The following is a 21,606-nucleotide window of genomic DNA, read 5'->3' as shown; positions in this document are numbered from 1 at the left end:
CGTTAGCCAACCGAGCAGGCTTGGTTCGGTTGGCCGATCCTTGTGCCGATTGAGCTCGGCTGGAAAGCTTTCCGGGAAGCTTGGCGAATCGCATCACCGAAACCATCAGAGCATAAATATACCCTTCGTATACGCTGTAGTAGTGTGTTGAATGTACGATTACAAGATTAGCGAATCATAAAATGATGAGAACTTTTGAGTCTAGTTTGATGGTCATGCGATTTGTCTCTCCTCGATCGTCATTTTCATATCTTCACAAGAAAGAAATGGAATGAATGCGGAGCCACTATGCAAAGGGGAGCTGGCCATCGACAAATAAGTTACTCTATTCATGGCGCCAAATCTCCAAATGCTCCAAAAAAAATCAATATCCAAGTCAATATAAACCCACAAGACGAGGCAATATGAAGAAGAATAGCTGTTAATCACGTCGCAAATGACTTCCAATCATCAAAACTATCGTCCTCGTCGTCATCAGAATCCTGTAATTCAGGGTAGGTCACATCCAATGCATCAAGCGTTCGGTCAATATCTTCACGGTTAACACTAGCAGCTTCCTGCACTCGCTTTGCGGCTCGATGATTGACCCTGAGCGTCTGATATACCGGCATAGTCACCATCCGATATGGCCCAACCGCACGAGCTTTGATCTCGCAAAGTGTAGGACCAGCTGCCAGCCAGGGGAAGTCGCCTTTCGGATATAGCCTGTACGCGCAGGATGCTAGAAAGACCTGCCATGAGTCGTCCCGGTTTCGCCACGTGTAGCTTAATTCATGGTCAATCTCCGGTGGCTTGATGCTCCGAAGCATATCCGTCGCCGAGGAGATGACAGTTGCGAAGGACTTGCCACAGTTTCTGCGTGGTCGATCGTTGGCCACGGCCTCGAGTTGGGCTTTTACATTTTGGATCGCATTCAGCAAGGTTTTATCTTTGTTATTGTCACGTTCAAATATGGCCCGCTCCCACGTTTCTGTCCAGGCTGCAAGTAGATCCGGATCATCGCGACATTCTTGATGGGCCTTGCAGAACTCAGAGAAATCTGCCTTGATTCGATTCTTCTCTTCCTCAACAACTTCAAATTTAAGAACGTCAATGATACTTTTATCATTGGGTCTACAGTCGAGTTCTTCCCTTGTTTGCTTGTAGGCTGGTTTTCGCAATGCATCTGGGCCGATATCTTTGCTCAGTTCATTCCATTGGCGCATCCATGTCTCCCGCCTTAATTCATGGCCGCTTTTCCGAACGTCAGCGAGATAGCCGAGCAGATGGGAAAGCCGGAGGGCGCCCTCTGATGCGATGCCATTTTCATAATAACATAATTTCTCGTGCTCATTTGTACAATGCCCAAGAAGCGAGGGTGCTGCATTGAAAACAAACATTTTTGTCAGAAACCCATCAAAATCAAAATTTGCCTTCAACTCTTCGGAGCAATCGATCAATCCAAATTCTTTTCTTTCTGGTATCTTTTTAGGGTCAAAGGGAGTGTTTGTGAATTGATTTACCAACTGAGGATCCCAGCAGGTCCACACTTGGTCACCGTCGTAATCCCCTCCAGAAAGCATCGAGGCGAGTGGCAGCGCTCCGGCGGTTGGAAAGACAATGACATCTTTGAAATGTCGAAGCTCCTTTTTGAACACAGCCCGTCTCTTTTGGATATCACTAGGGAGGTGAGCCGGGTTTCGACCGACAAGAACATCCATGCCATCCAAGTCAGTGTAACCCTCCGAATCCCAGGGCCTTGAAAATCCCAAATGAACTTCATCCTCTGCCAGAACGTTGTAAGGGTCAGCAATGCAGTAGGCATAAGTGGATTCGGGAATCCTGATCTTTAAACTGTCGAGACGAGCGCAGTAATCGTCAAGGAATGTTTTTAGACGATTCATTAAGTAGACTGACTTTAATGGGTGAAAGCCGCTATCCAAAAGTAGAATTGCCTGTTCCACATTTTCGGTAGGGAAGTCATCAATGCGTCTTGTTTTTCGCTTCTCATAAAGTCCTTGCTTTTGAACCCAAGCACGAGACGCAATCTCATTGGTAATAATGCCTTTGAACTCCTGATACCATGTATTCATTTCGCATCTGACGAGATTCTTAAGTCTGTCTGTTTGAACCCCGCCATGCTGCAAAACCATCAAAAGCTGCACGTTTAGGTTCACAGGGCGAAGCTCTTTCGACCATGACACAACCTCGAACGTCAGTTGATGGTCATCAAGCATCATCCTGCAATCAGATGGGTGCGGCTTTGTTTTGAGCTGCGAGCCGCTGATTTGTATGCACTCTTCGCCTTTGAACGCTATGTTGCGGCCGTCAACCATCCAAATACCCTTGGCACCGGCAATCCGACCTTGGAAGCAGGAGGGATTTTCCTCCTTAAGGCCCAGACAGTCTTTTATGCGATTTGCAAGCGACACGGACATAAGTGCACATCCATCACTCATATCAGGTTGAGAGGATTTCATGTTGCCTCTATCTTCTAGAGGGATGTCTATATGTCTCGGATGGATGATTATATGTTCCGGACGGATGACTACAGTCGGTATAGTCCGTGAAAGCCCCAGTGCCAAACGCTGGAAGATTTTGCAATCTTTGGACTCTTTATTTTCCTGAACTGGTATGTGCCAATTGAACAACGCTTCCACGGTCATCGGGGTGTGCTTATCAGACATCTCGCCAGCGGGGGAGACAGTCATAGACAGCGGAGCGTCAATGAAATCATTTCCATTGACAGCGAAAAGATGCACTTTGCTCTTTGGACCATCCTTTTTGTTTTTAGCCTTCACGTCTTCCAGGTAAAAAGCCCGCCAAGTCCTTCCTAGGAGATAGTGGGAGCTAGTAGCTAGCCACGTTGCAATGCTTCGAAGGACGATGGGGCCTTGGTTCTTCAAATAATCAGGGCTCTTCGTTAGGGCTGGGAATGTGATTTCAAGGAAACGATCTGAGCCAAATCGACGAGCAAATCGATGGCTCCTCTCCAGCCGTAGTGGCTTCAAAACGAATTTCAGATACCCGGGCTCCGATTTCGCACACCATTCAAGATCGCCAGTCAGAGTCACTACGTCTTTGGTGCTACTTTCCTCGAAGTTACCCACTGCCACTTCCCAGGCCACAGGTTTGGTCTTCTCGAGTAAACTAGTCTTTTTGTTTGACTTCTCTTGTGTAATGTATTCCCAGAACTCTGAATAGTCCTGGCTCGGCAGCCTATACTGTGGGAGAAGTTCTTCAATCGCCATCCCTCGAGAATGTGCGACTCTTTCAACTTCGTACCGGTATCGCAGAGGAATATTGCTGGGCCAGTCGCCACATTTCGAATATGTGAATGGACCCGATGTTTCCAGGGTGTCGATGAACGCCCTCATTTTAAGATCAGCAGGGTCCATAGCTGGTTCTGGTGATAGCTGCATGGCGAACTGCTCCTGAAAATCGGCACTCTTTAGTAGAGCCACCGTTGAGGTTTCCGATGTGTAATCGTTGACCTGAGACGGTGCTTTATCGGGTTTACGTTCCACATTGGCAATATTGCTCTCAAACGACGTAGCCACGGTGTCAGTTCCCTCCATGAAAGAAGAATGTGCTAGCCCCGTTTGCATAGTCGAGAAGGTGTCCAGTAACCCGCTCTTGTCGTTGTTTTGATGCCGGCTGTTCGTGGTGGATACTTTGGAGACCCTCATGTACCCGTTCATGTTTGTCTGTGTTGCTATTCTCGATGTAGACGAGAATGGATCGTTGAAGGACGAGTCACGAGAAGCATCCATCAATGGCCGCCGAACGCTTTTAAAAAATGAATCGATCCTTTGCTGCTTTCCTTTCCGCAGCGAGCACTGATCCTCACCGGGAACATCAGTTGAAATAACAGGAAGAAGTTCATCCAAATCGTCATCATCAAATTCACAGTCCAAGGAAAAGGATTTTGGAGGATAGGAAGGGTCAATTATAGGGGAACTAGGAGCAGTGCTAAATACCTCGTCTCTATCAAGTGGCGCCTTGCGTTTCGAGGGCGAGATCTCTGGCGAGCCAGGCGCCGGATAGCTTGGAGTCCTAGCCATTGAAGTTTCCAAATCCTTCAATTTATTTCCTAGTGCCGTGGCAGATGCCCCTACACCTACAGTGGCGGGCGGAAGAGGGCTTCGCCTTCTATGTCTGATTTCGTCTTCGAGCAATTTATGCAAGCACTGGAGCAGTTCATCGCGTTGCTCCAAAGAGATGTTCTTTGAATTCTCTATCATGCTCCCATTGATAAAAGACCTCGTCCCTTGGGTAGCCAGGGTGGGTGCAGGGAGAGTACCCCAGTCCTGGTTGGGCTTGTGTATCCATTCCGAGAGCATTCGGTTGGCCATTTCCTCGAAACCCGCAATCGTATGCTCCATGCCCCCGTTGAAATGGAGATAAGTAAGGCCTGACACACATTTTTGGCCCAGAGTACGGTCGCGCTGCGCAGGTGTTCCTTTTTTCTCACTTGTTGGTAGGTCTAAATTGTATTTGGCGCTCAAGGACAACAGGAGCTGGTTGCACCCTCGAGCCGTCCTGGGAGTGTAAGGTGTCGACATAAGGAAACGTTGGAGGCCTGATCAGGCACCGAATACTCTAGGAGTTTGACCTGAAGGTTCGTTAGTTAAAACTTCATCCGTGTTACACGAGAAATAAGACGATACCTCTTCGTGACAACTGCTAGACGAAAAAGACCGGGAAAAAGAACTGATGCATCAATTCACGATTGTGCGCGCTTAACTGTATATTAAACAACTATGATATAGTCCGTCGAATGTCTACCAATGTCGCACCTCGCAGCGGGAAACGACGTTGAATGTAAACACAGCTTTACTCCGCATTTCATGAGAGGTGTCGTCGCAAACTAGAGAGTCGAGACGCATTTCTCCCCTTTTAAGATCGCGCCGCCGAGTGGAGTCATTGCAGCGGGCAACTCCCCTGCGCTTCAAGGCACAACGAACACGGACAGTTCCGCCTAACGTCAGCCCGCGTCCGACGCGGGATCTAAGGTTTAGCCTGGGCAGGGCATAAAGAAAGATCCAAGATAGAAAATAGCTAAAGAAAAAGAACGTAGGAGGACGCCGTGATCCAATTGTGAGGAGCAGAGTGCGTCATCTGAAGCGGTGAGGGGGCTGTGTGGCTTTCGGGATCCATGCAGCCGCCGTGGCGTATCTGAGCTGCGCAGGAAGAGATGATGCACACCAGCAAGGCAGGATAAAGGATAGGCCAACCGGCTTTTGGAGCAATTGCTACTAAGAACACACGACATTGAGGGCCATTCGCAGGGTTGGATTCGAATCTGCGGAGTGACACGAGGATTGGCTCTGAGGTACTCATCGGGAGCTAATGCGGGAGTGGTCGGGCTAAGAATAGGGTAACCAGCGCCCGTATTCGATTGGCAAGAAGGCTGGCGAGCGCGGACTTAGCAAGCGAGTTCTCCCCAAGGCTACGTTCCGCGAAGGGCGCGGGATAACGAAGCGCAACTCCACGCAAGGCTTCTCGAGAGATAATTATCTAGCGGCACAGCCATCCTCGCAGCGAAGGAGCCAACGAGCTACGTGCGGAGCGATATACCAGGAGAATGTTTTGATAATTTTGTCATATCGACAAATATCTAGTTTTTATATACAGACCCTAAACCGCATTATACATGCGTAAAATAAGGGCGAGCGACATAGACAGCATGCATAGACAAACGAAGAAGCAACATTACCCACCGCCTCTCTAAAACAACCAAGCAACAAACGTTCGATAGAACCAGTTCGCTTGCGAGCGTTGACCCTGCTCAGCTGCTTTCCGTGCCAAAAACTCTTGCTCTTCCCGGTCAATGGCGTCCTTGCCTGACCAGAGATCTGCCTCCTCTGGCTTCACGCCTTGACACTTGGTAACGAACTTATATCCAAAGATCATGATGAGATAAAGAGGGATTCCAAGGTACGCAGTGATGAAGTTCTTGTAGTCGAAGTTGCCGTAAGTTTCTGGGTTGTGAATAAAGACATCGTAGCTCTTGGTAATCGAAACGAGAATGCAAAAAGCGCATGCAGAATAGGAACCAGCAGCTCCAAGGGGCGCTTTGAAAGCGAGAGACGTCTCCTCAACACCCTGGGCTTTGCGGGCGCGGACAAAGTAAATGTGGGTGACGAGGATGGAGATCCACGTTAGAAGGCCGAAAATGGTCACGAGGTTGACGAAATAGCCAAAGATTGTCTTTGAATCGTCCGAAACATTCATGAAAGCGAGGAGGGCAAACAAACTGGACAGTGCAAGGGCGTAAATGGGAACACCTCTGCGGTCGGTGCGGGCCAGGATTCGGGGCGCTTTGCCTTCTCTGGCCAAACCGTAGATGGTTCGAGTGGCGATGTAGAGATCAGAGTTGGACGCTGAAAAGACGAAAACCAGGATACAGCCGTTGAGGATGTCGGGTAAGATGGGAATACCGGCTAATTTGATGGCGACCACGTAGGGCGAAGCGTTAGCAGAGCTGGATTGTTGCGAGGCAAAAGCAAGCTCCTTTGAGTCGTAAGGGACAAGCATTCCAAGAAGGAAGACGCTGAGAATGTAGAAGAAGAGGATTCGGTAGAACGTAAGTTTGATGGCACGAGGGATGGTCTTTCGAGGGTTTTGGGCCTCTCCCACGGTCACGCCGACAAGTTCGGTCCCGAGGTACGCAAAAGTGGCCGTCACCATTGTTGACCAGAAGCCCAAGAATCGACCAGAATTCCCGGTTTGGTAAAGTTCTCGAAACGCCCCAGGATTTTTCCAATATCTGAAGCCTTTTCGATCATGATCAGGGCCACCTCCGAGGGCAAGAATTAACGAAAGTAGGATAATTCCTACGATAACGATGACCTTGAAAGACGAAAGCCAGAACTCAAATTCACCGAAGAAACGGATGCCGAAGTAGTTGATGCAAATGATAACCACCAGGAATATGGCGATCCAGACACCGGGATTGACTCTTTCGCGCTCTATCCAGTATTGTATGACTAGGGCGGCTACAGTCAACTGGTTTGGGGTAATGATGATATATTTGCAGTAATAGCTAGCGACGCCCAGGGTTGGTGAGAATGTATGGCATGGACAGCGTGGGAAAAGGGTGATTCAAACATACCAATACCCGAGGGCAAACCCAAGAGAGGGATCGCAGAACCGAACAGCATAACCAGTAAAGCCGCTAGGGAGAGGAAGCCATGCAGCCATTTCACCAAGAGCACACATCACGATCCATACAACAAACCCGACGATCAAGTAGGAGATCAGTACCGATGCCGGCTATGTATTTGGTCAATGACTTAGGATAAGTGGATGGCGTTGGGGGACCAATAAGTTCAAGATCGGAAGCTACTTACGCCAGCTCTGGAGGATAAATGTTAGCCCACAATGGGCGAGCAACAGAATGGTAAGAATTAGGACTTACTTCGCCAATGCACTGCCAGTACCGATAATCAGACCAGTTCCAAGCGCACCACCAATTGCTACGTCCGTAGTCAGCGTTGAAAGATGCGTTTAGGGCACGAGACCTTGCATACCAATCATGGTGATGTGTCGCGCTTTCAAGCCACGATGAAGGGAAAATCCTTCTTCCTCGGCCTCGAGGACCTGCGGGCCGCCCTGCCCTACATACTCCTGTTTTGTTGTCACGGGGCCGTCGGAGTCGTCCCCGGCTCCTTTCTTCTCCCACGACTCCATGATTCCAAGTCGAGGGAAGCCCTCGGAGGTGATTAGAGCAACAAAAGGAGCTAAAAGGGGACCACTCAAAAGCACCCTATGAGAAAGAAGGGGAAAAGAAAAAAAGGTGAGGGCAGGCCCTTCAAAAGACAGCGCAAGCTGGGAGGAGTGGTGGGAGGGAGAGAAGCGAATCCCTGGGGGATTTAAACAGAACCATAAAAGACAAAAACCGTGGTGGCGGTGGAAAGGCTCCAAACTTCATATATGGCTGGACAAGCACACCCTTGTCCCGGCAAGGCTGGCATTCCCCAGCCGTGTCACATTACAGTAAGGATAGTTAATAATTGAAGATCGAGAAACGGCGCCGTCCAAGAGAACCCGATACGAGCGGGGGGAGGCAACCTGCTTCGCGAGAACTATCCCGGTTATCGCGTGCTTGCATGTGTGTACCTTTTTCCTGGCCTTGGGCAGATTCTCCACCGTTTCTGTCATGGTTGGCTGAAACATGTTTTCAGTGGACATTGTCCAGCGTGCATTGGCAACTGGCGCCTCCGCCGGATGCTACCTGTCACCTCGATATTTTTTTTGTCTCCTAGCACCGCCAAGAATAGAACTTGGCGCGATGCGACGATCCGCGGAGTAGAGTCGGGACGGGCTGGGGTCGAGGAGTCCATGAATATTGCGTGCTGGCCGCCCGCAATCCACTGACCAGAGTTGACAGCGGGTAATGAGGGGTGGTTCTGCCACGGATAGCGTGAAGGAGTCGCCCACGCATGGAACAAAGCAGAGAGGTGGAGGGAGAGATGAATGATGCGTGTACTCCGTACTCCGTATTGGACGGCGGGATCTGGTGCAGACGAAGCTTTCGTCTGGCCAACGTGCTGGGAGGTTGGAATCCGGACTATCCCAGCCGTTTCTGGGGTGGGAGGTCGAGTAAGGTTGAGTTACGTCCCCATCCAGGATGCGACGCTGGAGGGCTTGGCGCCAGTGGGTCGCCATCCTTCTTTCGACCTCACCACCCAGGCCGATCAGCAACCTCCCGCGTCGCTTGCTGCTGGCTGTTGGTGATAATCTCATCTGCTGGCGACTCGGAGAATTAAAGCCAACATACATATCCCCCGCCGGAAGATAAGCTACGGTATGTCTCTCCCAGACCCCTTCCATCGCTGTCAACTGCGCTTGATGCTCGACATCGCATCCATACTTATATATCGCCCTTCCCCGGCGCCTGAACGCAGACGAGGCCAAGGCTCGGGTTCAATTTAGTTACCTAAGCCAAGACGGTGATCTGCCTCTTGTTCATTCTTCTCCGCTCAGCAAATCCTTCCAGAACAAAAGCACCAGTTTGGGCATTCAAAGTTTTCCCCCTCCTCCTCATCGTGGCATCTCGCGCGTGAAATTCCTCCGAGAAACGTCATCTCAACCTATCTCCAACGGCCCACAGTCAACATCTATGTAACGACACATACCTTGCTCCCACCAGCTAACTAGAGCAGGCTTAAGGCGCGCGGAGACCTTCACCTCTTGGCAGCGCGTGATGGGTTGAGCTAGTAACCGCTCTCAATTTCAAGGGCCCTTCATCCCTCCTCGTACGGAGCGCTCTGTTCCCTTCATACGATTGCAGGCTGGCCACCACAACCAAAAGAGAAGAATCATGTGTACGGAGTACCCTGGGCAGGGTTAACCGACGAAGCAACATTGGCTGCTTTGAGCTCTCCCATTCCATGGTTCGTTCGGCAAACTTATCCAATAGCCGGCTCGGTATCGTGCCACCCCTGGCTGCTTCCAGGGATAAATATGGAGAATATAACCAATCCGACAGTGATCTGCTTTCTGTGGCCCAGGGAACTTCTCCTCCGCACCCATATAAATGCTAAACCCATTCCCCCCCATACAAAAGTAACCCGCTCCCGCATCACGACATTTAACTTACCGTATTGGGTTTCCATTTTTGTCCGTATATGCGCGTAATTAATCATTGGGTCACTACAGAGTATACCCAAGAACCTTTTTTTATTTTATTTTATTTTATTTTCTTTTCTTTTATTTTTTTTTTTTTTCCCCTTTCCTCCCTTCATGTTTGCACCTCGAAACCCGGTTCGGAACGGATGTGCAAGATCGAAATCTTTGGACCAAATAACCCCCAATCCCAGCAAATTCTAACTGTGGAGAGTGGTCAGCAATCGCCGGTGTTTTAAAATCCCAGCTCATCCAGCAGGAGCCAGCATGACACCATTCACTCCTGTCTCGCCATGCTCCGGGAACACCCTGCTCATCGGAACCGCCACCCCTCAGCACCCAACATCACCGATCTGAATCCTAAGTGACCGATCAATCGAGTAGGGACGGAATAGCTAGCTCTCCATGCATCAATACCAGAGCAGTCTATACAGGAGCACACCCGAGCTCGATCTTCGTCGGGCTAAACGGGCTTTGCAGGTTAGGCTCCATCCCGTGATATCTGTAGTATGGAAACTTTTGGAGTTTAAAACAAAATTTTTTTCTGAGAAAGATCTGGCCAACCCATAGATATGTGGTAGCTTTCTTTCTTTTTTTTTTTTCCTTTGGGGTACCATATTTAGAGTCACTCCGGCTGGAGAAGTTTCCGTCGGTTGCCGGGTAGTGCCCGTCTTGCGTAAGCTGTAGGGAGTACTTCAGCCGGCGAAGTTGACTTGCCATCTCATATATATTCCTAGGCCAAATGGTACTTGTGCAAACCGAGCTTCTTTGCCTCATGCGAACAGTCCAAGCCTTGGTTTGTGGAAGAGGGCGCTGGTTGCAAGATCCAGCGCTGGTCTAGACAACAAGGAGAAAGAAAAAAGGGTGTCTGATAAAGTTACATAGACCATTATGGATAGCTTGCGATGTATGTTTCATCAGATAGCAAAAAGGCTTCAAGTCGCAAGCACGAATGAGAAGACTCCTCCCGCCCTCGCCGAGGATCCACCGCCCCTATTTCACACCTGTAAAACCTACCATGAATGCGTAACCGCGAGAGAGAGAGAGAGAGAGGGAAGAAGAAGGGGGCAAAAAAAAAAAAAAGGAAGCAAACTTAAAAAAAAGGAAGCAAACTTAGAACTGGGTATGGGATATCTATTCATGCCAGACCACCATTGCCACATAAAACGCCATTGCTAAGAGAACCATCATGCAAGCAATTTAACCGTCGTGTGCCTTAGGCCGGCCCAGCAACAGACCCATCCTGAGCGCCTTCGCCGGTTGGGTCGCCGTATGCCAACGCGAATGCATCCTGTCCTTGCGCCGCGGCTTTCGCAAAACCTTCCCGCGCCAGCATTGTATTCAGCACCGCACAATTGTACGCAGCCTCACCGGGCGGGGTGACAACGAAGATGTAGGTATTATCCGTGAACCTGCCCAGGAACACGTTAAACTGGGGAGTCTTGGTGTGCATGACAACCAGGTTAGCGGAACCGGGCGTGGTGTGCGTATTCCTTGCCGCGCAGTGCTTGAAGGCCTTCATGATGTTTGATAATCGTTCATGGCGATCGAAGATCGGGTTGATGTTCCCCACATCCGACTTGACGGATGTGATTGTGAGAAAAGTCGAGCGTTCGAATAGAACCACCTCTTCCGCATCGATCTTTTCCGCAAACGCGTGCAGGAAGCGTTCGATGAAGGACAGGTTGGGTATCAGCTTGTGCACGATGCCCGCCCACGCCTTGTAGAGCGATTGGTCCCAGATGCTGCTGCCGAACGTGTCGATCTGGAACGACTCGGAGCGCGAGCGGATCAGTGCCGAGCGCTCTTCGCAGATTCGCTGCCGGTGCTCGGCTTGGATCAGGTCCAGCTTGTGGATCAAACAGAAGACGAAGGCATTAGGGCTCTGTTCCTGCAGCGCGCAGATGATAGCGTTGTATGTGTCCAGGTCGCGCTCGACTTCGCGAGATTCGATGTCAAAAACGTAGACGAGGACGGCAACGTCAGAGAAGATATTCTGCCGTTGGCTTGCGACATAGCTCTCCATAAATGCATCTTGACTAGAGTGAGACAGAAATTAAGTAAGCTCGTGTGCTCCCGGTTCAGATGGATCGGAATCACTTTGGTTGCTAAAGACAATGGAGGGGTTTAAACTTGTTGGTCGACGGACTGACCCTCCGCAATCCCAAAGGTTCAACGTCAGATTCCCGATGAACTTCACATGGCTATGCTCGACATCAATCGTCGCGCCGAGTCGCCTCACATCCTTGGCCACATAATTGCTAAATATGATCGAGCGCATAGAGGATTTGCCCGATCCGCTCTTCCCCATGAGCAAGACCTTCCTCTTCTTTTTCTTCGTATCCATGCTCTCGAATTTCGGCTGCTCGATGGTTACTTTGCCTTATTGGGTCAAGCTGATTGGTTCACTGGACAACCATTAATGACACAGGTGCATAATTTGGCTGTCGCGATTGGTGAAGGTGAGAATGGCAGGATGTATATGTATGTACAATATTCCAAGCGATGTGCTCCTGTGCAGCTGGATGTTTGTGAGTGGTCTTGGCCGGTTGCGTGGAGTGAGGGTGCATTATGTCATGCTGGGCTTGCTAAAACCAACTAAACTAGCCAGTTACCTTGGCTGCCTGCCTTTCTTAGCTATCCGACCCGCACGTGACAATGCTACAAGAACAATGGATTATATACAGCTGAGAGTGATACTTCGTTCATCATGACAGTTTCTCTCATGATAACCTGTATCAGGGAGCAAATAAATACCCACAGCAGGCTCTCTAAGCCTTTGAATGTATGCAATGATGCCCTGAACTCGAGGAAAACAGAAAAAAAAAAAAAAAAAAAAAAAAAAAAAAAGGGTGATGGGAGAATGTAGATTCCATCCACGCAAGCAGGAAGAAGGGGCACAAAAATGCATAGCTGGTGGTAAAAAGGGAAACAAAATGGGGACTTGAATCAAAAGCCCGAGCGGCGAACCGAGCAAAGATTTACGCGTAACCGTCGATTGTGATGATCATCGGTCGAAGCATGGGGTCGTAAACAGTGTCAGCGCAGAGAAAACGAAAAAAAAAAAGGAAAGAAAAAGAAAAAGCTTCGCAGGCGGAAAGGGAATGAAACGGGATTGGGTAAAAAGAAGATCAAGGTAAAAATTCAGAACACTGTCCCGTCCGAAACGATCATAATCGGAGGCTGCTTGGTGTTTGGTCTCGAGACTTCTGCTATCTCACGACCACCCTGTGACGGTCATGTCAGCAAAAACGGTTCAGATGATAGTTACCTTACAGTCAACTAACCTTCCAGGTTCCCGCCTCAAGCATCTGTGGCAGGGTTAGGCGTTGGCCTTCGGGCAATTCTAACAGCCTGTTGACTTCATCTAACAATTCGTCTAGAAACCCAACCGTGAGTGCGCGCCACTCTACAATCACGTCGTCGTCCACTGTAAATAGAGGAACAACCTCCATATTGGGTTGCCCCTTTATCAAGGCGTTGGCCTTATAGGCATTCAGACCACGTTCCATGTCCTCGTCTTTCAGTGTAAGGAGTCCCATATCAATGAGAAGACCCCCGTTTCGGTACTCGGGAAGTCCAGTCAGAAGTTCAGCGCCGGAGAATCGAATATGCAGGATCTTTGACATTGGGACCATGATGGAGTAGCACAGCCATTGTGTTAGCTTATGAAATGGGACTATCGTTTCCCATGGCTTTGTCGGCGGCGAGGGGGGCATAGCCTTGCAAGGCCAGGCATCTCCGATTGACACGCCATCTATTTGGGTGCGTGAAGGTGGCCAGATCGGCGAAAGACCTTCCATTAAAACATTCCAGAGTGTCGGTACAAGGATAATGGGAACAGATGCCACCAGCGTTGAAGGATGTGAAAGTAGATAGTCTGTGGATGGTGGGATAAGTGGTTTGCCTCCCAAAAAAAAAAAAAAAGAAAAAAAAGAAAAAGAAAAAGAAAAAGAAAAGAAATCGAAACTATTGAGGAGTTGACTCACCTAGCATATTTCCGGGTCTCGCATCAACCCCGAAGAATTCCTGGTTGTTTAGTGCTTCCGAGAGTCTTGTGAGCAGTCCCGCTCGCCCTTCAATACCAGCAAGTGGATTCTCATCGGAATGCTGCATTCCCTTCGCCAGAGCCTGAACAGTCACCCTCTTAAGACCCGCACCGTCGACCTGGCAAGGTTCGGTGGGGTCGCTGCTAAACATTCCCGCCTTAAACATCTCCAGGCTCGCAACAGCTAAGCCTTCGCTTCGCCTATATATTTTTCCCGATTCTTTGGATTTATACGACCAGTTGTTCCCCGCGCCGGCATCAAGCAAGACTGAGATCAGGAAAAGGTCGATCAGCCGCCTTGTCCGTTCGAGCGCGTCGATGGTGCTGGGCCATGATTGGAGTAGCTGGTTTATCCGGGGCCTGCCTCCGGCGTCGAAGTGCTGCCAGCGGCCATGGGGAGGAATGGATTGATAGTCGGGTGCGTAGTCTCTCTGCATCGGCACAATGATTAGAAAGGATCAGCATCTAGAACAGAGAGCTGTGAGAGAGGAAACCCGGAGAGAAATACTTTGATGATAGACACGACATAATGTGCTGTAGCTTCGAACTTGTCAAGATCCACGTCGAAATGGTTCAATTGGTTCGTCTTGGCCTTGAGCATGACAAACTTGGATCTTTGGCGAACAGAATGGATACTCCTGAGGTAGGCAGCGGGATCGATATTGGGGTCCGGGGGAGGGGCGATAGGGATCTCGGGAATCGGAGGACTGCCGCTGGACTTCAACGACAATGGAGCCTTCAGCGATGCGTTCGACGTCCTCGCGCTGCTTATCGAGGCAAACGAATCTTGCTCATCCTCGTCAGGGGCCGAACGCTTCGCATCCCTGCGCTTGAATAAGCCCATCATGAGGACGGTGTGGCACAGCAACAAAACGAAATTCCACTTATGAAGCAACTGACAGGGGAGATGCCATCGAGGACGCGGGTAGAAAGAGGAGGACGAGGCAGAGAGAAGAGACGAGAGAGCGAGAGCCAGCCAGGAGGGAGGGGATGGGGGACGGCGATGGCGACGAGGGTGGAGGGAGTCGAGGGCGGGTTTAGGTTGGTGGGGCGATTCCGTGCGCGAGGAGGGTTTTATGGCCCGGCCACGGGGGCAACTCCAGGCAGGCCACTGCTGACGCCCCTGCCCAGCCGAGGGAGAGAGTTCACCGGGAGGAGGGTTGCGCTGAACGGCGATGTTTTGTCTCGATGCTCGCGTTTTTTCTTCCTGTGCTACGTCGTACTCAAAGAGCCCGAGTTGGTTTACATGGTCTGTCTCCGAGCAGCTGGAAGATATGCTCGGGGCTAGTGCAGAAATTTATCTTCCTGGCATCAACTGCAGGACGGCCGCCTGGATCGCTTTTCCGACGCGGTCCATCACAACGATAACGCGCGCACCGGACATGGGAGCAAGAGAGGGCTCAGCGCCAGCAAGCCGTATAATTACTTTTTTTCGTTTCTTTTCCTTTTCTTTTTTTTTCCCGGATATACACTCTACAAGTCATCAACACGTCAGCAGCTTTCCATCGGATGCGCAAAGTTTCCCCCCAAAGGTTAATTAGCATTGTCGACGGTGCCGGGGAAGTCAGAGGATATGGGGTTCGGTTGACTCTATCCAGGCCCAACTCTCGCCTATTTTGGTCAAAAGGGCACTGAAACCCTGTGAAGGTTCGTGGCAAAGCCGGCAATGGGCCGCACGGTGCCCACCTCCAATCTCCCTCCAGTGCCCGGGGAGCGCCAGCAGCGCCGCCGGAATGGAGCGAGCGAGCCCACAACCACCGGTCTGGAATCAGCGGCCGGAGCTTAAAATATGGGGGCATGACTGGAGCAAATGGGGGCCCGGGAAAGCCTGACGCCAGGCTGGGAGATCCAAGAACAAATTTCGAAGGCAGAATCGCTGTCGCGAAAAGAGGAACAGGCTAACTTACAGCTCACTAGCTCGTCACCGGGGAGGAGTAGTGCTGGTTGGCTTGAACATATGTACCCTCAGAAGTCTGGTCCACAGCTCCCTTGCAGGGTCACTTGTCCGCGGCAGGATGCGCTTGCAAAGTATAACTTGACCACCTGGGGCTGATCAGTCCAGGCACAGCGCACCGTCATTGTTCTCGACCGGACACACGCTGAGATGCAAGCTGCTTTGGGTCTGCTCATCATCGCAGTGTCGAGCAAAGCATGCTTCGGGCTGACAGCTCTTCTGCGGAGTCCCCTGTCGTTGTTTTACATAACTAGCCGATCGACAACTTCTGCTCTGAGCTATCGAGGATGCGGCCCCGCCAGAGGCGTTTCAAACTGCCTGATCAGGCTGTTTACGTCATTTGTCTCCTGCGATCTCTGGGGCGCTCTCCGTCCAAGGCCCATGGTGCTTCCCGCCATGCCGCCATATCAACTTGAATAGATGCACCTTGGCGGCGGGAGGAGGAGAACTGGTACTCAACATCAACCCGTATCACCAGCGGCTCGGGACTCTAGTACGTCCTCTGAAGAGCTTGCGGCTCACGGCCACGCGCTTTCGACAGGCAAGGCGCCGAATTCCCGACCTTGTCGGAAAACTCCGCCCGCCAGATACACGCGGCGGTACCATTCTCCCTCGATGACAACGTTAGCTTTATAGCGGACTCGGGCGATGTCGATGTGCGTGCCGTCTCCTTTTGCGGGCGCAACGGTTTTAATGTGGATGAGCTGACACGGGACTATTCTGACTATCTGTTCACCGAGCTCCATAGTGCAGGCAATTAGCGCAGGAGAAATACTTGATCGATGCCCACAGGGCCGCAGCCCCAATTCGGCTAACGATGCATGGGCGGGCTTCCATGGCCGTTGAAACGCGTGGCCGCTCCCAGTGTTGACTGGCGCTGTCGCCTGAGAGCCCATGTTCTCCGTTCACACTCCGGAGTCAAGTTGTAGCCGCCTCCGTCATCTTGTCGGTTTGGGCCGCGCTCTCGCCGCATGACAAATCACAACCCGATTGGTCCCAAGTGGAACTTCAGCGATCGTGAATGAGGGTCATGCTTTGCCCGAAGCATGGGCCATGTGGACCTGACACTTTCTTGGCGCTGTTTTGTGTCGCATTGAGACTGCGGCCACGATCTTCAGGGCTGCGAGGAGCAGGAGGGGAGTGTGTGTGTGAGACGGACGAAAAATTTTAGCGGTGATATTACTGCCTGGGAATGGTGGTAAGCAACTGATAAAAGTTATGTCTATCTTTCATTGAAAAGAAGGTGGTATTCTATTTTCCCGTGCCTCTACGATGATTGGTCTTTTTTTTGTCGAGGCTGCCGTGATGTTTTGAGGCACTTGCTGCCACGGATTTACATATAAGTATACGAGCGTTGTTGGAAGCATGTTTGTGAGGAAAGCTTGCTCTCAGCTGAAGAAAGGGGTAAAAATGGGGAGGAAATGACGAGAAGTACTTCGTAATGGTTACTTTTTCTCCTGCAACACATATTTTGGCAACCCACGATGGACGTTCGCATAGTGGAATTTTTCATTGCCCAGACGAAAAGCTAGCGAAAAGCTCCGGGATACAGCCTTTCTGGCATTTCATACATGAACTCTGCTCTTTGTTCCGTCGAGCTTTTGATCGAGTTGATCAAAATTATCGCATTATTTCGTCTTCGATAAGAAGCTTAATCCTTTTATACACCGCTTCTTCCTTGTTTCTTCTTGGTCCAGTTTAGCCAGCCGTCGAGGTCTTTCAAATCCTCCCCCCCCCCCCTTTTCCCAGCTTGCAACAGGATCAGCCTTTCCCAGCAGCATCGGAGAACAAAGCACGCTTGCTTCCCGACTCTGCAACATTGGACCGTAAAAATCTTTCTTTCGTGATCTACCCCGCAGTATCCCAACGACTTCCCATTTTTTGTGGCACTTTCAGAACCCCGAAGTGGCGTTATGCATCTGCCTCCGCCTATATTTAAATCCCGGTCTGCCGTTATGCCTAGCGGTTCGGGAACGGGCCAACCTTGTGGGCGTTGCGACATGAGTGGCTTCCATATCAGAACTTTTTAGGATCTTCCACAGTCGGGAGATATCTGGACGCCGAAGGGGCCATGGCGCAAAACCCAAACGGCCCGAGATTTGTGGAAGAATGTACGGAGTAAACAGAGCTTCTAAAGAGGGGTTCACAGAAATGGTTGCAGGCAACATACCGCTACTAGCAGCATTGTCCGCACTCAACGGTCTTGCTCTGCTAGTGTGCCAAATGATCAGGATGTAGTTCAATGTTCTACGAGCGGGATGAAATTGCTTGAAAGCTGAGTATCCGCCTTTGCAGTGCGCGAGGCGAATGAGTTGAGGACATATATGGAACTCTGCATTCGCTGTGTCAAATCGCCAGTCTGGGCCAGGAATAGTCTGTTTAGTGTCGATCAGTGATCAGAGAGGCAAAGTATCCGCTAACTAGCCATTCAGATAGCATTCTATGTCATTTTGGTAGTCTGTGGATTCGGGATTAGGCTGGACTGAACTGGATGCTAGGTAGTTCCCGACAGCAAGGTTTGTGGTTCAGCGTCCCCAAGCCAGCCCATCTGCTCAAAAGGGTTGCTTGAGAAGAAAGCATTCTATCAGCCCCCTGTGGAGTATTTGGGTAAGATGTTGCAATCAGAGTGCATTATTGGCGCTACACTAACTTGCGGCTTACTTCTGATTGAGATGATCACTTCAAATAAACTATGTATTGAAAATTCGCGAACATCTCTCTCCCAACTGTGTGATATTGGAAGGCCGCGTCTCGTTCACCCCTATATGAAGGATTAATGATTATCCGAAATCCGGAGAATAGACGCTCCGTTGCCGAGATATCGCTCAAATGTTTGCCTTGTTTGCCTCCCTTTGGCCATGGCAAGGAACTTTTGGAAGGGAACATGCGGCGCGCACATGGTGTTTGCTGGCACTTGTGACAATCGCATGTCGTTGTGTCTTAATCTAACTTGGTTCAAAAAGCGAATTTTTGTTTTCTCTTTGTTTGGTTGTTGCCGGGTGAAGCAATGCAGCTATTCGGCAAGCCTTGATTTCCAGACCTTGTCTCTAGGGTGTTCACTTTGTGCCGCGCGAACGTCGAGCAGAACCTCCCGAGCAGTCATTTTATTTGAACGGTTATGGACGACCTATCGGGCTTTAAGTGGACAGACAATGGCAATTCTGGGCCCAGGAGACGTCCGCCGATGGCATCGAATGCCCATCTCCCCATCTCGCGTCCTACGCCCCCTATTTCAGGTCGCTCTACCCCTCTCTCCGGGCTGACAATGCGCTCAGGCTCGCCCTCCAAACCATCTGCTCCCCCAAAGGATAGCTTTGCCAGCTTGGTAAGCTTTGGGGCCGGTGCGTCGGGGAAAAATATTTCTCTAGCCGAACGGCAACGACAACTTGCGGAGCAGAAAGCGTTGGAGGAGCAAAAGAAGCGGGCACAACTGGAGGCGCAATATGGAGGAAGCAACGAACAGTTTTGGGATAGCTTGGGGCAGTCTGGATTATCAAAGGGCTTGTCATCAGGGTTGGCAAGGCCTTCCTCTGGCGTCTCTGGCCAGCCGCTGCCTGGAGGCGACTTGTCACGCCAGGGCCCTGGTGGAAAAGACGATGAAGATGATATTCTCGCCGCATTCAATGCGTCGGCTCCTGTGGATAAATCAACCAATTTCCCAGTTCCAAGTTCAACATCCTCTCCTGCTCCAAACGCCGCTTTACAGTTCTCAGGCGACGCCGGCAGTGACCTTGTTCTGGAAGATGATGACCCATTTGGCTTGGGCCAGATGAGCGAAAGGCAAACCCAACCTAGAACAACGCCGCAGCAAAATGATGATGACGATGATATTCTTGGTCCCCTTGCTAAGCCGGTGTCGGAGTTTGCTAAACCTGTTCCGGAAAATTCAAATAATGAGCCGGGAAATGGGACGCTCATGTTACATGATAGGAACGATTCTCCACCTCGCACAACTCCTGTTGACAGGGCTATTGCGGAGCTGGTGGATATGGGATTCCCCATCGAAAAGGCCAGCCAGGCTTTATCAACAACTGAATCTGGTACTGATGTTCAGGCAGCTGTCAGCTGGCTGCTCAACCAGGCCCATGCTGAAGCACGGGAAAAAGCTAGAGGCAGAAGTCAAAGTGCGCAGGCACAACCGCGCTCGGGGCGAGCTCCGGATCGACATCGCGAACTTTTTGCCGAAGATCATCGAGACTCTAGTTTGCCTACACGCGTGCGTGACCAGCACCATTTTGAAGAGACAAGCAGAATTAGGAGACAAGCTGCGGAGAAAGATGCTGCCCAATTAGCAGCAGAGTTTGGGAGTAATTTATTTAAGTCTGCCAATTCGTTATGGAAAAGCGGGACGAAAAAAGTACAGCAAGCTGTCCAAGAATTCAATTCGAATCCAGATCCAAACCAGCCAAGGTGGATGAGAGAGGAGGCGTTGGAATTTCGGAGTCAAACAATCGAAGTAAGACAGCAAAGGAGCCCAACCTCAGCAACCACGACGAGCGTTACAGACGAGGCGCTGATGTTGGAAATGCAAAGAGCACCGCCAAGTAGGAGCCCGCAACCGCCTCCTCATATAACCTCCCACAGGCGTATTCAAGGATTCTCTCCCTCTCGACAGCTATCACCACGTCCGCGTCAGCTGCAGCAGGATGTTAGAAATACAGCTATGAATGATACTCGCCCCCGACTATCCCGTTTGACTTCTGAAGAACAAGCTTCTCAGGCATACATCAGCCCAGCAAGAAGAAGAAAACCTCCGCCGCAATCCCATTCAGAAGTAGACCCCGATCTCTTGGGGGGATCACATAGACCACCTCAGCCAGCTCGTCCAGCCCATCAATCGCCGCCTTCTCAACCACAACGGCCAACAGGTGCCACCCCTTCGCCACCAGTTGCTCCGCGACCCAAACCACCCCCACGGCAAATTCCTTCAGTCTCGACGTCAGCGCTGCTGTCTTCGCATAAACACCGCCAGGATGGTACAGCAGCGTTCAAGCGAGGCGATTACGCTGCTGCCCATGCAGCATACTCCACGGCCATCTCACTGTTACCAAGCAACCATCCCGTTACTATTATCCTTCTTACCAATCATGCTCTCACTGCTCTCAAGATAGGCGAGCCAAAGACGGCGATCAGCGATGCAGATCGTGCATTATCCATAATCGGCCCTAGCAAAGGGGAGTTAGAGCAGATAGACTTAGGAAATGGAGAGCCGATGAAAGAGATGAGGGAATTTTTTGGGAAGGCAATGATGCGAAAAGCGGAAGCTCTGGAGCAGCTAGAAAAATGGACTGATGCGGCCAAAATCTGGCAAGAGACCGTTGAATCTGGTCACGGTGGTAGTGCAAGTATCCAGGGACGAACTCGATGCGAAAAAGCAGGGGGTATTCGATCTATCCCGGCTCCCATTCCAAAGTCAATCCCGTCGGCACGTGCTCCGCCGCGAACCACGCATAACAGGGCTTCAAAACCTGCTATTAGGTCGCAACCTTCAGTCCCGGCGAAGCCAGCGGAAGCCGTCAGCCGACTTCGAGCGGCGAACGAAGCTGCCGATCGTTTGGACAATGAGAGATTTGCTCTTGCAGATTCTGTGGATGCACGGCTTACTTCTTGGAAGGGTGGAAAGCAGGATAACTTACGCGCTTTACTGGCAAGTTTAGATACAATTTTGTGGGCGGAGGCCGGATGGAAGAAGATCAGTATGGCAGAGTTGGTACTGCCGAACAAAGTGAAAATTCATTACATGAAGGGTATTGCCAAGGTACATCCTGATAAGGTCAGTGGCTAGTCGACATCCTTGCAATCTCTTCGCTGGAACAAGCAGAGATATATGCTAATTCATTGAATAGATTCCAGTGAATGCGACCACCGAGCAGAGGATGATTGCTGGAGCTGTGTTTAGCGCCTTGAATGAAGCGTGGGATAAATTTAAGCAGGAGAACGGATTATGAGGATACCCGATACACATGACATGCTTTTTGCTTCTACCGTTATA

The 21,606-nt window shown here is 50.5% G+C and overlaps 8 protein-coding genes across 8 annotated transcripts; 3 read left to right on the top strand and 5 right to left on the bottom strand.

Annotated features, from left to right (window-relative positions):
- Nucleotides 1–226: 226 nt before the first annotated feature.
- CIMG_06658 (uncharacterized protein) lies at nucleotides 227–5,013 on the bottom strand. The gene is made up of 2 exons (XM_001242761.2): nucleotides 4,650–5,013; nucleotides 227–4,594 (listed from the first exon to the last, which is right to left on the bottom strand). Exon 2 carries the CDS (start codon nucleotides 4,542–4,544, stop codon nucleotides 426–428), a length of 4,119 nt encoding a protein of 1,372 aa, XP_001242762.1. The 5' UTR covers nucleotides 4,545–4,594; nucleotides 4,650–5,013; the 3' UTR covers nucleotides 227–425.
- A 543-nt stretch (nucleotides 5,014–5,556) lies between these two features.
- On the bottom strand, nucleotides 5,557–7,790 carry CIMG_11792 (amino acid permease). Its single transcript, XM_001242760.2, has 5 exons — nucleotides 7,515–7,790; nucleotides 7,403–7,460; nucleotides 7,335–7,341; nucleotides 7,097–7,257; nucleotides 5,557–7,027 (listed from the first exon to the last, which is right to left on the bottom strand). Exons 1-5 carry the CDS (start codon nucleotides 7,672–7,674, stop codon nucleotides 5,710–5,712), a joined length of 1,704 nt encoding a protein of 567 aa, XP_001242761.2. The 5' UTR covers nucleotides 7,675–7,790; the 3' UTR covers nucleotides 5,557–5,709.
- Nucleotides 7,791–8,463: 673 nt separating this feature from the next.
- On the top strand, nucleotides 8,464–8,919 carry CIMG_11791 (uncharacterized protein; the record flags this gene model as incomplete). Its single annotated transcript, XM_012358697.1, has 3 exons — nucleotides 8,464–8,717; nucleotides 8,756–8,791; nucleotides 8,892–8,919. 3 exons carry the CDS (start codon nucleotides 8,464–8,466, stop codon nucleotides 8,917–8,919), a joined length of 318 nt encoding a protein of 105 aa, XP_012214120.1.
- A 1,440-nt stretch (nucleotides 8,920–10,359) lies between these two features.
- On the bottom strand, nucleotides 10,360–12,082 carry CIMG_06655 (small GTP-binding protein). The gene is made up of 2 exons (XM_001242758.2): nucleotides 11,766–12,082; nucleotides 10,360–11,651 (listed from the first exon to the last, which is right to left on the bottom strand). The coding sequence occupies exons 1-2, from the start codon at nucleotides 11,957–11,959 to the stop codon at nucleotides 10,829–10,831; spliced, it is 1,017 nt and encodes a 338-aa protein (XP_001242759.1). The 5' UTR covers nucleotides 11,960–12,082; the 3' UTR covers nucleotides 10,360–10,828.
- Nucleotides 12,083–12,507: 425 nt separating this feature from the next.
- CIMG_06654 (uncharacterized protein) lies at nucleotides 12,508–14,575 on the bottom strand. The gene is made up of 4 exons (XM_001242757.2): nucleotides 14,169–14,575; nucleotides 13,602–14,091; nucleotides 12,900–13,492; nucleotides 12,508–12,840 (listed from the first exon to the last, which is right to left on the bottom strand). Exons 1-4 carry the CDS (start codon nucleotides 14,505–14,507, stop codon nucleotides 12,757–12,759), a joined length of 1,506 nt encoding a protein of 501 aa, XP_001242758.2. The 5' UTR covers nucleotides 14,508–14,575; the 3' UTR covers nucleotides 12,508–12,756.
- On the top strand, nucleotides 14,547–15,446 carry CIMG_13071 (uncharacterized protein; the record flags this gene model as incomplete). The annotated part of the gene is made up of 2 exons (XM_004445339.1): nucleotides 14,547–14,896; nucleotides 15,308–15,446. The coding sequence occupies 2 exons, from the start codon at nucleotides 14,547–14,549 to the stop codon at nucleotides 15,444–15,446; spliced, it is 489 nt and encodes a 162-aa protein (XP_004445396.1).
- Nucleotides 15,447–15,717: 271 nt separating this feature from the next.
- On the bottom strand, nucleotides 15,718–17,211 carry CIMG_06653 (uncharacterized protein). Its single transcript, XM_001242756.2, has one exon. It carries the CDS (start codon nucleotides 16,508–16,510, stop codon nucleotides 16,133–16,135), a length of 378 nt encoding a protein of 125 aa, XP_001242757.1. The 5' UTR covers nucleotides 16,511–17,211; the 3' UTR covers nucleotides 15,718–16,132.
- Nucleotides 17,212–18,586: 1,375 nt separating this feature from the next.
- CIMG_06652 (UBA/TS-N domain-containing protein) lies at nucleotides 18,587–21,562 on the top strand (the record flags this gene model as incomplete). The annotated part of the gene is made up of 2 exons (XM_001242755.2): nucleotides 18,587–21,387; nucleotides 21,461–21,562. Exons 1-2 carry the CDS (start codon nucleotides 18,733–18,735, stop codon nucleotides 21,560–21,562), a joined length of 2,757 nt encoding a protein of 918 aa, XP_001242756.2. The 5' UTR covers nucleotides 18,587–18,732.
- Nucleotides 21,563–21,606: the final 44 nt, after the last annotated feature.

This window comes from Coccidioides immitis, assembly GCF_000149335.2.
Source record: "Coccidioides immitis RS genomic scaffold supercont3.2, whole genome shotgun sequence".
NCBI lineage: Eukaryota > Fungi > Ascomycota > Eurotiomycetes > Onygenales > Onygenaceae > Coccidioides > Coccidioides immitis.
This window is presented reverse-complemented; position numbering and strand designations above follow the sequence as displayed.

Coding starts and splice junctions, on each gene's coding strand:
- CIMG_06658 (XM_001242761.2), bottom strand. CDS start 4,544: ATGTCGACACCTTACACTCCCAGGACGGCTCGAGGGTGCAACCAGCTC.
- CIMG_06655 (XM_001242758.2), bottom strand. CDS start 11,959: ATGGATACGAAGAAAAAGAAGAGGAAGGTCTTGCTCATGGGGAAGAGC. Junction 11,652..11,765: donor AACCTTTGGGATTGCGGAGG/GTCAGTCCGTCG, acceptor GTCTCACTCTAG/TCAAGATGCATTTATGGAGA.
- CIMG_11792 (XM_001242760.2), bottom strand. CDS start 7,674: ATGGAGTCGTGGGAGAAGAAAGGAGCCGGGGACGACTCCGACGGCCCC. Junction 7,461..7,514: donor GCGACACATCACCATGATTG/GTATGCAAGGTC, acceptor CTACGGACGTAG/CAATTGGTGGTGCGCTTGGA. Junction 7,028..7,096: donor GGGTTTGCCCTCGGGTATTG/GTATGTTTGAAT, acceptor GGGCGTCGCTAG/CTATTACTGCAAATATATCA.
- CIMG_06654 (XM_001242757.2), bottom strand. CDS start 14,507: ATGATGGGCTTATTCAAGCGCAGGGATGCGAAGCGTTCGGCCCCTGAC. Junction 14,092..14,168: donor ATGTCGTGTCTATCATCAAA/GTATTTCTCTCC, acceptor GTGCCGATGCAG/AGAGACTACGCACCCGACTA. Junction 12,841..12,899: donor TTGAGGCGGGAACCTGGAAG/GTTAGTTGACTG, acceptor TGACCGTCACAG/GGTGGTCGTGAGATAGCAGA.
- CIMG_06653 (XM_001242756.2), bottom strand. CDS start 16,510: ATGGGCTCTCAGGCGACAGCGCCAGTCAACACTGGGAGCGGCCACGCG.